The sequence below is a fragment of the Microtus oregoni genome, unplaced genomic scaffold, assembly GCF_018167655.1.
Source record: "Microtus oregoni isolate MIOR12 unplaced genomic scaffold, Mior012 000018F_ref0000195, whole genome shotgun sequence".
Taxonomy (NCBI): Eukaryota; Metazoa; Chordata; class Mammalia; order Rodentia; family Cricetidae; genus Microtus; species Microtus oregoni.
This window is the reverse complement of record NW_024543077.1, coordinates 40,394,473-40,409,844: the sequence shown is the minus strand read 5'-3', so window position 1 is coordinate 40,409,844 and position 15,372 is coordinate 40,394,473. Positions and strand designations below refer to the sequence as shown.

Sequence of the window (15,372 nt, the reverse complement as noted above, 5' to 3'; positions counted from 1 at the left end):
GCAAGCTGAGCTGTGGGGAAGGAAACAGGAGGAGGGAGAGAGGGCCTGGGTAGCTAAGATTTGAACACACCCCACCATTATCTTAATGCTCGGGAGGAGGGAGCAGAGCCCTGGAGATGCCTTTGTTGAAACCCCTGTGAAGTCCTTGAAGCTGTTACATCAAACCTCTGTGCACACAGGGCATTTGTCCCCTCCTGTGAGCAAACTAAAGGAAGAGTCTTGAGCACCAGACCCCCTCCTTGGCCTTACTCCTCTACTCTTGGGAGCTTTGAACCCTGGTGGGGAAGGGAGATATGAGAAACTTAGTCTCTAGGTATAGAGGAGAAGGAGGGCTGGGATTTGAACTCCCTCTCCCCACAACCAAATCCTGAAAATGGAAACTTCTGGAAGGGAGCTTCACAAGTTCCGAGTTTTGCCATGTAGTTATTTCTTCCTTTGGCTGCCTAGGGCACTAAAATGCAGTAGGATTGGGAACAGGGGTGGGGTTGGGTTGCACATGGAACTCTGGGGGCTCCTGGTGACCTGGCTTCTCCAAAAGGTGCTCTCTGAGGGCCGGAGTCACTGCAGACACTACCTGTCTCCTACCCAGCCATCCTTGAGCTCAGACCTTTTATGTGTTCAGGTCTCCCCTGCCTGGCAGAGAAGGTGCATTCTAGTGCACAGAGAGCCACAAAGGACCAGGAACAGTGGTTCTCAACATTCCTAATGTTGCATGCAACTCTTTGACCCAGTTCCTCATGTGGTGGCGATCCCCAACCATAACGTTATTTTCGTTGCTATTTTATAACTGTAAATTTGCTACTGTTATGAATCGTAACAATGTATCTATCGTAAACAATGTATAAATGTAAGCAACTCTGTTTCCCAGTCGCCTTAGTTGACCCCTGTGAAAAGGTCGCTTAATTCCCCAAAGGGGTCAGGACCCACAGGTTGAGAATAGCTGACCTGGAAGCTCTTACTCAGCCTCCTAGGGGACAAAGGGCCTGCATCCTACATCATGTTTCCACCCACCGCCAATGTGCTCGGCTTCCTCACTGGTTCCGTGGTTTCATCCAACTCTGGCACCTGAGGTGCCACCGCCTTTTACGTTTGCCGGGAAGTGTGGGCTACATGTGCTGAGCGGGTCTTTTTAGGAGCAGTGGGCATGGTGGAGACAGTTTGACTTTTAGGCATCAAGGGGTTTCCTTGTTCTCCTCCCATTGAAAATGTTGGTCTCCCTCCCCTCCTTTTGTTTTTGAGATGGGGTCTCCTGTATCTCAGGCTGTCTTTGAATACCCTTCACAGCTGAGGATGAACTTGAACCGATCCTCTGTTTCCTGATCCAGAATTACAGGTGGGTGCCACCACATCGGGTCCTGCAGTGGTAAGGATGGAACCCAGGCCTCCAGGCAAGCAAGAGCTCTGCCAACGGAGCTATACCTCAAGTCCTTCATCTACTTTTTCCTATCTCAGGTTCATAAAAGTTGTTGGCATTCTCCTCAGTGTTTATCAAATTAGCCCGTTAGCCCCCAAGTCCTGTTCTCAGAAAAGAAATCCAGCAATTCTGGTCCTCCTCTGGGTGAGGGCTAGTTTGGAGATTTCTGCTGAGTCACCGAGCTTTCTGGGCCTCAGTTTCTCTACCTACAAAAAAGTGCTCACTTCATTGTTCTCAAGGAGAGTTTTGAGTCACGAAAACACAGGGCACTTTTGCTCCAGGGCTCCTATTATCTGGAAATAAATCTTATCCAGGAATTCTAATTGATATTGTCCTCAATTTAATTAAGTGCTTTGTTGACACAACACAATTGCTGTTTATCTAGCTTAGCTGGAGCTGGAGGAGAAAACTTTTGAGCCAAAAGAGAAATCTGCTCAACCCCTAGGGAGGTTGGAGCCCAGTGTTTTCCGTGAGGGGGTGTAGAGCTGGGCTTAAGATGGAACCTCCTCTGGGCTTGGGTGATACACCTGCCTTGGACAGGAGATGGGAAGATGGGGGGTGAGGGGTGGAAACAGCTCCTCCCCCAAATTTCTTCCTAATTAGGGCTTCCACCCCCGACTCTGTTTTGTTGGTGTGACTTTTCCAGTCTGACAATCAACAGCCAGGGAACCTCAACTTGATTCCTCTATAAAAGGGTCATTTTAAATCTGTCACTAGAGAAACAAGTTGGTCGTGGTGCTTAGATTCCTAGATTGGGCCATAAAAGCTTGTCAACCCCATAATTTAGAAAGACTGTGAAGTTGAACTAGCCCCAGTGATGCTGGGACAGGAGAGGGTTGGAAGAAGAAAATCAAAAATGTCCTCTTTTCTCCCCTGCCTCCTCTCCTCCCCTGGGCCTTTTTGTCCCCTAACCCTCTAAGTTTTCCCTAGCACCATTAGCTGTGGAGTGGGGAGCCCACTGTGTTCCAAGCCCCCCAATTCTCTGCTTCCCTCCTCCCCACATAAGCTCCAGGTCCTGTCTGATAACAGCGAGAATAAGAGAGCTGTAGGGATTCTTCACTGAGCCGCCTCCTGTGTCTGGCATTGTGCAAGCCCCTTGTGCAAGCTGCTTCCCTTACTTCTTGCCAGGATGCCATGGGGGAAATGCTCTCCCTTACACAGGAGGAGACTGAGTCTCCAGTTAAGTAACCTGCCTCAAGCCACAGAGCCAGGAAGCAAGAAGATGGGAGCTAAATGTGCTTTTATGGGATCCCCAATCTTCAGCTAGGCCTCGTTGGAGGTGCAGGTCATGGGTGACGGTGGCCCTGGTGGTCCTGACATTCTCATGCGTAAAATGGAGGCCATAACTATACACGCAACTGAGCTGTTATAAAGGCTGGGAATGATATTCCCAAGTCCTTTGTATAAAACACCCAAACCACCAGCTGCTATTACCTACTATTCAGAAAGACTCTCTAAAGATAGTGGGGAGAAAATTGTTCATATTTGTGGGGATTTGCTGTATTGTTCCCTTTACTTTTATATGCGTTTGAAATTGTCCACGATAAAAAGAAAACAGAAGGAGATCTTAACTAGACAGGTGTTGTGTGTCACCAGCAACCAAGACATCAGTACATGCAGACTTATTGGAATAATGATAGTCACATAAATCCGACATATAAAACTTTAGTTTTGTAATAAAAAATAAACCCTTCTAGGAACTCGTTCTTGAATTGTCTAGGGAGTTTGGGAATGGACAGATTTGGGCCAGAAAGGAAGTTTGCTCTAGGTCTTCAGAAATTCTTTGAATCTAGTTTCACCACCAGGGAGATATTTATAAAAATGAGAGGAGGAGGTGGGGAGGGCAGAGAGAGGGGAAAGGGGCGCAAATTTGCAGGAAAGGGGGCACAGAACAGTTGTCTCTAAGAGGGAATAAAGAAGGTTGATTGTTGGCATCGATGCTGGAACTCACCTCACACCCTTACAAGGATCTCTAAGGAGAGTGCCAAGCGACATCTCCAAATGAGCACATGACTAGAGCTTTTCCAGAGAGCAGAAAAACAAGTCCAAAGGGCCACCAGCATTCAGCGGCGCTGAAGCCTGCAGGAGGTGAGGGAGAATGCCGACTTAACTTCGTTATCCGTACCGTGGTGGTAAAACATGACCACCTCAGTATCATCCTCCAAGGACTGTGGGCTTTTCCCATGAATCATGTATTTCTATGGACTGTGAGTTTTCTGTGACACAGAATTTTCCATGCCAATGAGGTATTTTGTTTGTCAACTTCTTCCGGTGGCTTTCTTTCATGTTAGACACCAGAATACTAAGATGAATTAGGTGACAAAAGAAAAAAAAATCTGGCTTTAAAGTTTGGAAGCTTAGCTAAAAAGTTAAATGGAAAACAAGGTATGGTATGGCTTAGCTGGACGGGTGAAAAAGGTTACCTTTAAACCTTTGTATTGTAGGCCAGGTGGTGGTGGCTCACGCCTTTAATCCCAGCACTCCGGAGGCAGAGGCAGGTGGATCTCTGTGAGTTCAAGACCAGCCTGGTCTACAAGAGCTAGTTCCAGGACAGGCTCCAAAGCCACAGAGAAACCCTGTCTCGAAAAAAAAAAAAAAAAAAACAAAAACAAAAAACAAAACAAAAAAAAACCCTTTGTATTGTAGTGGAAATAATCTTTTTGTACACTGTGAAGATGTGTCTTTGTCAAGGCACCTTCTGATTGGTTTAATAAGGAGCTGAATGTCCAATAGCTAGGCAGGAGAGGCTAGGCGGGACTTCCAGGGAGAAAGAGAGAGAAGGAGAGGAGATGAATCTAGGCAGGAGATGCCAGAGGACAAAAAGAGGAAACAGGAGGTAGAGAGGGAAGAGAGGTAAAAAGCCAAGAGACAAAACAGATTAATATAAATTCAGTAATTTAAGTTATAAGAGCTAGTGGACAAGTTTAAACTATAGGTCAAGCTTCATAATTAATAAGCCTCTGAATTATTATTTTTTTTTTGTGAGCTGGTGGCCCAAAGAAAAATCTGTCTACATTGTACAACACAGTGTATCTACAGGTGCATCTATGGGTTTATTGTCCAGAAGGAGAAAGGCTGATAGAAGCTTCAAACATCCCTTGTGAAACAGGTGAGGGCTATACACAGGCTTATTCGACCCAAACCCTGTCATAGTCAGAATGACAGGCCACCTTTTGAAACCCCAAAATGATAAACTTAAGACAGTAATGTTGGGGATCTTCCCTGGAGCTGCCGTCTCCAGTCCCTGTCCGAAGAAAGCCCACCTTGCAGAGGCTCTACCTTTGAAGGGTATTTAAGGTCTGGCCCATAGATCCCTTCGTGGTTTTCCCTCGTGTCTTCTCCTCTTTCTTGGGATCATCTGGGAATATTTTGCTTAGATTAAACCTGGATTTATTAATTTGGTCTGATCTGATTTATTGCATCAGTGGAGTTACTCGCTACTGTAAGATTAAATATGAATTTATGCTACAGTAAGCTCACCAAAACCTAAACTTGTTAGGATAGGTGAAAATAGAAAGAACGTAATGAAAAGGGACGTCGTTCCAGTTTGATATAACTTTTAGGAAATTGCCAAAGTTCTGATCTCCAAAGCGACCACAGCAAAACCCCAAACCAAAATGCCCAAGAAATAGTATGTTATAAAGCATGTTTGCCCTTTCTTTCTAGGCTGGAGTTTGTTTGAACAAAGGATAAGACAGGTGAGGCTTGCTTCATTTTATTTATTTTTGTTGTCTTTTTTTCTGGAGGCAGGCTCTCTCAACATAGCTCTGACTGTCACTGCGTAGACCAGACTGGCCTTGAACTCACAAAGAACCACCTCCTTTTGCCTCACTAGTGCTGGGATGAAAGGCATGCATCACTAAGCCTGGCTGCTCTATTAACAAAGGGGTGTGGTTATTCTTGGGAAATCTCAGGTTAGAGTTTGTTGTTTGATTCTCTACTGGCGACCTCTCTGGCCTCACAGTTCTGCAAACGAGAGCTGGGAGCCCCTCATGTCCCAGTGACAGAGTCAGGACTGAGTGGACAAGAGAAGTTCATACTTGAGAAGCAAGCTTGAGAATAAGAGACAAACTCACTGACTCTGAGTCTTAGATAAAATGTTGAAAAAGAGTTGAGGTCTAGCCAGGCAGGGGTGCACACCATTAATCGCAGCACTCGGGAGGCAGAGGCAGGTGGATCTCAATGAGCTAGAGGCCATCCTGGTCTACAAAGCGAGTTCTAGAGCAGCCAGGGCTGTTACACAGAGAAACCCTGTCTTCAAAAACCAAACAACAACAACAACAACAACAGCTCAAAAAACAAACAAAAAAAAGAGTTGAGGTCCTTTAAAGGTAAATTTGATGGGCCCTATTCAACAACCAAATACAAGTCTGATTAATGTTAAATTTGCTAAAGGAGGATTTTAAGAAATGATGTTGCAAGCTCGGTGGTGGTGGCACATGTCTTTAACCTCAGCACGTAGGAGGCAGAGGCAGGAGGATCTCTGGGTTCAAGGCCAGCCTGGTCTACAGAGCGAGTCCCAGGACAGCCAGGGCTACACAGAGAAACCCTTTCTTGAAAAACAACAAAAAACTAGGGTGCTTTTTAGCTTGCTGGGCATTGTGACTCCCGGGTCATTTTAGCTACTGCTAGATATAATGTGTACTTTAAAAACTACTTATTTAGCTAAGGACAGTGGTACATGCCTCCAATCCCAGGACTTTGGAGGCAGGGGCAGGTGGATGTTTGTGAGTGGGAGGCCAGCCTGGTGGCCTGCATAGTAAGATCCTCTCAATAAACAAAAAACAGGAAAAAACTTATTTACTTCTTTTTTTTCCCTTGGGTTTTTGTTTTTGTTTTCTTTTCCAGACAAGGTGCTCAGTCTGGGTCTGAAGTAGTAAATCCTCCTGTTTCAGCCTTCAGGAAGCCCGAGGTTACAAAAGCATGTCACCATGTCCATCTCGAACATGAACAAACTCTTTATAATCTTCCTTTCCTTTATAATAGAACGAATGCAAAAGAAAAACAATATTCCTTTCCTTTATAATAGAAAGAAAGAATGAAAAAGGAAAACAATAACCCCAGGAGAATGAAGTAAGGTTTGAACCTAACGCACCCTAATTTCTAGCTAGCTTTGTTGTGTGTACTGTTTTCAAATCTTTCTCTTATGGATGCCTGAGAACAAAACAGAAAAAGCAACAACCATAGATGCAATCATGACTGACTTAGGATTTTAATTTGCACTTTCAAAACATTCAGTCAAAGTGGGTATGATGTTTTAAAAGAAAATGGACCCTAAAGGGATTGGCACTATTAGGAAGTGTGGTCTTTCTTGTTGGAGGAAGTGCGATACTTTGTAGGTAGGCTTTGAGGTTTTCTATGCTCAGGCTACTTACTCCCAGTTTCACAGACCACTTCCTGTTAGCTGCAAGATTTAGGATTCTCAGCTGCTTCTCCAGCACGATGTCTCCATGCCTGCCTTCATATCTCACCATGATGATAATGGACTAAACCTCTGAACTGTAAGTGAGCTCCAATTAAACGTTTTCCTTTATAAGAGTTGTGTGGTCATGGTGTCTCTTCACAGCAACAGAAACCCCAACTAAAACAGGCGTGGTACCCATAATCTCAGTGAGGCAGGAGAATGGCCAGCCTAAGGTACATAGTAAGACTTTGTCTCAAAAAAACAAAACAAAACAAAACAAAAAAACCACCACCACCACCAACAGCAACAACAACAAAACCCAACAAATAACAACACCAAAAAAAAAAAAAAGAAAGAAAAAAGAAAAGAAAAGAGAAAGGAATAAAAAAGAGACAAAGAGGAAAATCTGGGTTTAGTTGCTCCCCAGGGAATGTTCAGCAACCTGTGGAAACATTTTAGCTATCACAACAATGTATCTGGTGAGTGGAAGTCAGGGGTGCTGAGCAATGCCCAGGCTGGCTCCTCCTCCCCAGGGCCTGCTCCAGCCTCAGGATTGCCCAGGATTAAATCAAAGATTCTAGGAAGATCATGTATCCCTGCCTGCCTCGACCTAAGTCCAGGATGATCTTGGCTGTCTGAGTCCTTTGCCTCACCGAGGAGAGACAAGTACTATCTATCCAAGTTAATGAAGTGATTGAAATTTTTTTCTTTTTAATTTTAGTTTCTCCTTTTACTACATGGATGTATTAAATTCTCCTTCTGGAACTTTCATTTAGGATTTTAACATTCTTTTCAGGTGCCGGACACCTCACTCAACCTTGAAGCCTCTCCACAGAGGCCCCCGGGGAAGAGGAAAAGCTCTGGTGATTGATGTCAGCGACCCACGGAGGGAAGAGCAGGACCGGGTCTCTCGAGACAACCCAGGAACTAATTTCTCTTAATCAGTTAGTTGTAGGGCCCCAGGAGGAGCCACAAGGCGTGAGGGGAAATAAATCTGAAGGAGAAAACCAAATTCTGCGAGGAGCTGGAAAGACCTGTATTTAAAAAAGGGCATGCACCATACCTTAGGACTTCAGAGATGGCGGGCTTCCTCCCTACGCAGCTATTAATATGCAAAAAATGCCTTCATAAATACTTGATTCTGCGCTCAGTGGGGAGGCCGTTCATTTGAAAGGGGAAATGGGAGCTTGGAGTTGAAACACGTCCGCTTGTCTCTTTTTTCTCTCTCTTTTTTTTTTCATTGCTTTTTTCATCTCCACACTACCCTTGTAGCTCCCCCCCCCCCCCATTTCTCTGACTTAACCCCCTCCTCTAACTCCACGGAAGCTGCTGATGGCAGCTGCGGCACTGATTTGACGGATGCACTTGGCACTGAGGCCCTGAACCTCGGGCTGGGTGTGGTAGGGATTTCTCGGCACCTCTTCCTGGGGTCTCCCCACCCTTTCTGCTCTGGCCCTGGCGAGGCAGCTGCTGAAGACTTAGAGCGGAGGTTTTCAATGCTGCCGGGAGGGGGCGCCCGAGGCAGCCCTCAGACCCCGGGGACATTGGTGCACTTGGCCAGCGACGCCAGGCTTTCTCTCCTTCACACTCCCCAGTCTAGGCCTGTGGCTTGGGGCGGCTGTATCCCAAAGGTCCCACCTTTGGGGATGCTCAGCCAGCACTATGACTTTTTTTTTTTTTAAAGTATTTTGTGTGGGAGATCTTATGATATGGCCAGACCCTGACGATGGAGGGAGGAGATGAGTCAGGGAGGGATTAATGGAAAAGAAAGAAGGGCTTGATTTTTGCTGCTGCTGCTGCTGCTGCGGCTGCTCCTGCGGCTGCTGCTGCGAGCCGACTTTGTGCTTCAGTTGCAAGAAAAGGCCCTAGCAGAGGCAGGGAAGCCACGACTTGCTTGGGCCCTTGGCCCGTCAAGGTAGGACACTGAAGTCTGCTGGGTAGAAATTTGTTTCTAAATCCTTCCCAGATGCTTTATAGTAAACATGAAATTAGTCACTTATGTGGAGTAGGCTGAGGAAGTAGTTAAAATCCGAGGCAGTGATTAACCTAATAAATGGCCGCTAGCCTCAAGAAGTAAGGGGGGGGGGAGGGGTGAGAGGACTTTTTTTCTTGGCTTGGGGGCTGGTGGGGCTCCCTAGACTTTTCTTCATATGGCTTCTCCTTCCCGGGCGTCTTTTTAAGGAAAGAAGGCCACGGTCATGCCAACAAGCCAAGGAGCTCAGAAGGGAAAAGTAGGCACAGTACAGTCTCAGTTTGTGAACTTGCCAAGGCCTTGCAAGAGGAACCAGAGTTGGAGCTTAAAGACCCAAAATCTATGTTCAGCCTGACTGCAAGGTTTGTAATTTAGTTCAGTTGTTAATTGGACACGGCTGGGCCACTCTTTGCAGGCACTATTGGCCTCCTCCAGAACAGCCCTAGGCCGCATGAGTTTGGACCGCGCTGGGAGTAGTGGTGGGAATTGTATGGCCTTTGGAGCTGAGGGATTATCAAAATATATTGTGTTTTCTTAGTTACAGCTTTCTATTATTGCTATTGTTATTACTTAAGGTCTTCATATTCCCTATGAAGAGTGTCTTCAATGGAGGCATACACATACGCACACATACATGCACACACACATACACACGCACACGCGCACATACGCACGCACACATACGCGCGCACACACGCAACACACACATGCACACGTGCACACACGCAAGACACATGCACACAAACGCATGCACACACACGCACACACACGCGCGCACACACACGCACGTTATTTCTGGGCTTCCTCAGTAGCAGAGAGATGGTCTAATTGTGCTTTACTTCAGGGCTTGGCATTTGCTGTCTTCCTTTATCCTCCATGTAACTTGTTGAAACAGTCCCATCCATTCAGCTAGGCTGGCTTCCCAGGGAGCTCCAGGGGAAGCTCCTGCCTGTCTCCTCACCTCCCACAGTGCTGGGATTACAGATATAGCCACTGTGCCTGCCAGGGTGCCAGGGCTTTTTATGTAAGGCCTGGGGATCTGAACTCAGACCCTCATGACTGCACGGCAGGTGCTTTACCAAGGGAGCCTTCTCCCCAGCTCCTAGCCTTGATGCTTTAAAAACAACGAATAACAGCAGACGTGATCGCTGTTCTCTGCCCACTTGGAAGGAAAATGTCGCCCTTCTGCTTGTTGCTGTGTTCTTGTTCCCCTTCTAACTTCGCAGAAGTCTGGGAAGAGTCTGCTTTGCTTCTTCACACCCACAAAGGACCACACAATAGAACCCAAGCTTGAGAGTCAAGGAACCCAGTGACGTAACACCTTACTTGCTCATTTTACTGATGAGACAAATGAGGCCCGGAGAGATAAGAGTCTCATTTAGGGTCACATAGCAAGTCAGGACAAGAACCCCGGACAAGTCTCAACTCCCTGGGTTGCGCTCACTCAGAGTTAATACTGTACCTGCTTCTCTGTTGCTTGAGTCAGAGGTGAGGAGGTTTCATAAGGAGTTCGATGAAGATTGGCTCTGGATTTGGTGTTTGCTAAGGGGAGAGTCAGAGAGAAAGGGAGGTCAAGGTGTCAGATCTAGGTCTCATGAACTTTCGTACGAACCGTATGATAGCCATACACGCTTAGCTCATGTGCATTTAAGATTATAAGCACACACCTACGGCATTACCTATACCCCACAGTCTCTGCAGACACGTCTAAACACCTAATTGAGGGGGGGCTAAGCTTTATATTCAAAGTTGGATTTTCTTCTTTGGATTGGTATTTTAAAAAAAGAAAAAGTAGATGTTTTTGTGCTCTTGGAATTCAGATAAAAGCTAAAATTTAAAAGGAAATATTGATGTAAAAAAACTGCTGATGCTGTTGAATATAAATTTTGTATGATCACACTTTACTGAAGTGGGAAAAGGCTCTGAAAGATTCCAGGAAGAGAGCCGAGATTTCCCTGCTTCTCAGTGTGGAGTGAGGCAGTGCAGCAAAGGGAGACAAAAGTCAGTGTGGCTGTGGGCGTGATGGCACTCTCCACAGTAAAGTGTCACTCCTCTCCTCTCCTCTCCTCTCCTCTCCTCTCCTCTCCTCTCCCTTCCCTTCCTTTCCTTCTTCCTTCCTTCCTTCCTTCCTTCCTTCTCCTTCCTTCCTTCCTTCCTTTCTCTCTCTCTCTCTCTCTCTCTTTCTTTCTTTCTTTCTTTCTTTTTTGAGACCGGGTTTCTCTGTGTAACTCTGACTGCTCTGTAAGCCAGGCTGGCCTCAAACTCAGAGATCTGCCTGCCTCTGACTACTGAGTTCTAGGATTAAAGACGTGAGCCACCACCACCTAGCCAGTATTTATTTTTTATAGGCTCATCTTTTTCTGTGGTTCCTCAGTTTTTTTTTTTTTTTTACTTCTTCCTGATTTGTTTGAGGATGACTTCTGCATAAACTTAAAACACATTTTTAGTCTAAATCAGTTTGGGGAAACTGAGGTTCAGAGGATAGGTTTGTGTGGGGTCAAGCCTCCACTTTAAAATAGCTCGGCCAGGAGCTAGAGGCTAGGTGTCCTGAGCTGTGTCTTGTGCTTGCCACATCCTAGCTGCCTGGCCAGGGTCCATCCTCCAGACACAGCCACCCAGCAGAACTGTGTCATGATGAGGTTCACTTCACAGTGGCTCGGAAAGAACCCTGGGCTTTTCAGAAAAGAAATGTATAAATCCTAATGCATAAGGGAAGTTCTTGCAACAGCGGGGGAATGAGTCAGTCAGCCAGAGTTCAAGAAATGTAAACACATCTCTAGATAGGAGACTGAAAAATCTCTTAGGACTTCTCAGCTCTTGGGTCAAGACCTTGGTAATTTACTGAGGTCCACGCTGTCAAGGAGGAGCTGAGGCTCCAGCTGCATTCCTGGGAGATAAAGCAATGGGGGTGGTAAAACTCCCTTCTGGAGCAACGTGGGGAGATCTACCTCTTGTGCGACCCAGGCCACTGGCTGTCAACCTAGGGTGGGGACTTCTTCCTGTTTCAGGAGCTGGTGTGCACAACCAAAGACCTCACACCACTTCAGCACTTCCGGGCCGCCTGAAGCTGCTCGGGCCTTTCTGTGATGAACAGGTCTGCCGCTATTGAGATAACAGAAAACACATCCCTGGCGGCCCACCAACCAGACTGATCAGATTTTCGAATGCTCCCATTAATCTAGCCGTGGGCTTTTAGCGAGGAGATAGCATTCCCATTAGATAACCAGGCTATTCAGAGGTGACCCTGCCTAGAGGGATTTTAGCCTCAACCCTTCTGCCTTCCTCAAATCATGGCATTCTTCACCAAACACTCAAACCCTGAAAGGCGGAGCGAGATACTGATTCTAGCATGGAGTTCGGCTCCTTTAATTTTTCCTTCTATTTAAATCTGCGTTGACAATGTTTAATTCCCAAATTGCTGTTTTAAATAAAAGTGAAATACAATTATATTTACTCCTGCTTGTTTTCCGGAGCGGGGGGGGGGGGGGGGGGACTCTGATGGGACCCATCTGGTGGCGGGACAGAAACCTAACTCCAAGGAGCTGCCTTATCAGGACAGGTGGGCCACCTGGCTCCTTCTGCAAGTCAGGGCTTGGTAAACACTGGCCCGGCAGGCTCTGAAATAGCCAAATGTTCTGTGGTTACCGGGGCAGGAGCTGTTGGAGGTGCTGGCAGGAGCCTCTTGAAATCTGTTCAGGGCTTTTTTCCCACACACCATTTCTCAACAGCGCACCCTTTGATCACTGGGGTGCTGTCACAGAGTTTCCTTCCTAGTCTTCCGTGTCATCGTCAGGCAGGCGATACATCTGCCACACAGAGACCTCAAGTGCTGTGGCCTCCTCACAGCTTCGTGCAGAGCCTCGCTGGCCCCAACAGGAACCATTAAGAGACTCCCCCCCCCCCCCGCCCCCCTTTCACATCAGCCCTGGTACCTTCAAGGTTTTGTGTTTTGATCATAAATGGGAAAATGCAAATGCAAATTCCAGATTATTAAAAAAAAAATTCTTCCCAGGGTAAACTTAACTATAAAAGGAAGGAGACTGCCGTGCCAGTGACCTTTCCTTAAAAATATCTAAAAATATTTTATATGCTGTGACTCAAGATGCTTATGACCTATGGAGTGTTATAATAAATCTCAAGTCTGTTTGTTGAATGCAAAGAGACCAAGCCCCGAGCCGGCCTGTTGGGGATGCCATTATCAGATTCTTAGGATGAGATTTAAGGCTTTGTTTATGATACACATTTTCCTTTTAAATCTTCCTGACTGAGAAGGAGGGTGAGATAGTCATATTAAACCATTGCTAGGGACCCAAGAAGGCCTCCAGGCGAAAGACATACCCCTGGGAGGTCCAGCTAAGGAGCCTGTCTAGAAAATATGAGTCAGTCCGGATTTAAATATGGACAAGCCTTGCAAATGTGAGAGCGGTATTTTTCTTACAATTTGGGATATCAGTTCTTCTATTTACATACCTTTCCTGGGCCTAGCTCAGTCTCTAGGGTCCAGCTTTTGGTTTGGAGAATATACACTTCTTCTAAGGGTTCATCGTTTTTGTTTTTAGGGAGAAGTCCAGAGGTTCATGGCAGTTTACCAACCCTAAAATGGAAATTAAGCTGCCGCACTGTGGAATTTAAATTTCAATTTTGTGGCAATAAATATCAATGACTTAAGAGACCCTCCAGTGAAGACTTGTCATAAGGTTCATAAATGAGCAAGTCTTTGGTTGTTGTGGATGGCCCATTTCTCGCTCTGCCTTTCCCTCCTCTCCGTGCGCCTGCCGTTCAGGCATTACAAGTTGCTCATCCTTCTCTCTCATTCGGCTATGTTCCCTAACTCTCCAGAGGTCTCTTTCCCTCTAGAGTCCTTTCTTTTCCATTTGGCTAGTTCCTACACATATCTGTAGAAACTCTGCTGTGGGTGTTTTTCTTTCCTTCCCAAAGCAACAGCCCCCATACTTCATAACTCATACTCAGCAATCATTCTATCATTAAGGCATGGCTCTCAGCTGTGTTATTGGGCCTGGCGTGGTATTTGTGGCTAGCAGACGGTCATGTGGTGTTGGCTGAATTAATGAATGAGCAATTTCTTTGTGTCTTGTAAAACAACCTTTACTATTCTTTCTGTTGAACATGTTCCAGTGTTGGTGCTTACACTGACTTCCAAGTGAAGAGTTGTGGGGAGACCAACCTGTGGACACAGCGTGTGAAGAAAGCAGGAGAAGCTAAGAGGCCTGAAGCAATCTCTCACGCTTCAGGCGCACAGATTCCCCGAGGGCCACGGAACGGGAGGGACTCTGTGGATGACTGGCTAACGGAGTTCTAGCCTTTAGCTATTGTGGCGAAAGAAAAAGCTAATGTTCTGAGCTCTATTTTAGGGGAAATTATCTTCTCTTAAAAATCCATGCGAGCCTTAAAATCTAGCGTTGTTGCCCTCTGCATGGGCCCTCGTCCCTGTGTCCGCGGTGCTGCTGCCGCAGCAATCCCAGGTTCTGGGCAGGATGCATGCTGAGGCTTTCCTGAGGCCTCTGTGCTCTCACAAGTATCACGATGCGGCAAAACTGACGTAGAACGAGGGAGCCTTTTCAGTCTGTCAGGGAGTCTACAAGTGAAGAGCTAGCTACGGTACTGTGTAGAACTATACTTCCTATTTTTCATTTTTTGTTTTTGGAAAAGAATTATTAAACTGTTAGATCACTTTTTCTTATTTTCATCACCAATCCCAGCAATTTTAGGGCTATGAATATATATACCATATATTATATTATAGACCATGAATTTTATATATATTACATATATATATATATGAAATTGTACTTTCATATTTATTGCTAGGTGAGTATTCTACCAGCCTATCTATATCCACAGCTTATTCCTGACTTTTTTTTAATAGTCTGCTTAAAAAAAAATTGTCGTTCAATGTGTCTCTGACTTGTTTTATTTTTATCGTCGTTCAACATGTCCCTGGCTTTTGAAGACATTTTCAAAGAGTTGAAACTGACTTTCCGGTGTCTAAATGCTCACAAAGTCCGTCAACGATTTACTATTTTTAGGATCCTATCGATTTAATCTAAAAAAATTTTCATTAAAACAAAGTACTCAGAAAACAAAAACGTATGACAATTCTGTAGATGATTCTAGCAACAGGTGTGAGCTGCTCAGTTCCAGGAAGCATCACCCGTTCTCAGGGAAGTGTTATGTCCATCTTTTTTATCTTTTGCACGCCTGGGCAGCCCGTATATGGCGGTTCTGTTGCACTTGTCCATGTTGGGTTTCATGGTCTAAGTTGATGAGGATGATTGACCAGGTCTCTTACTTAAGAGGACCCCAAATCTCATTGTAGATGGTTGTGAGCCACCATGTGGTGGCTGGGAATTGAACTCAGGACCTCTGGAAGAGCAGCCAGTGCTCTTAACCGCTGAGGGCTGGAGAGATGGCTCAGCTCTTAAAGGTTAGGCTCACAACCAAAGATAAGAGTTCGGTTATATCGGTCTAGCTCCTTAAAAATAAATGTGTGTGTGTGTGTGGGGGGGGGGGGGTCAGGCACCAGGAAAGGTGAGAACTTTTTTTTATGGTCAGTGAGCTCAT

The 15,372-nt window shown here is 45.8% G+C and overlaps 1 protein-coding gene across 1 annotated transcript in view; it reads right to left on the bottom strand.

Annotated features, from left to right (window-relative positions):
- LOC121459044 (uncharacterized protein KIAA2012 homolog) overlaps nt 1–15,372 on the bottom strand; it is a 102,929-nt gene that overhangs the window by 32,979 nt on the left and 54,578 nt on the right. Inside the window, exon 13 of the mRNA XM_041668545.1 lies at nt 10,253–10,332. Coding sequence (XP_041524479.1) covers nt 10,253–10,332 — 80 coding nt within the window. The remainder of the gene's footprint in view (nt 1–10,252; nt 10,333–15,372) is intronic.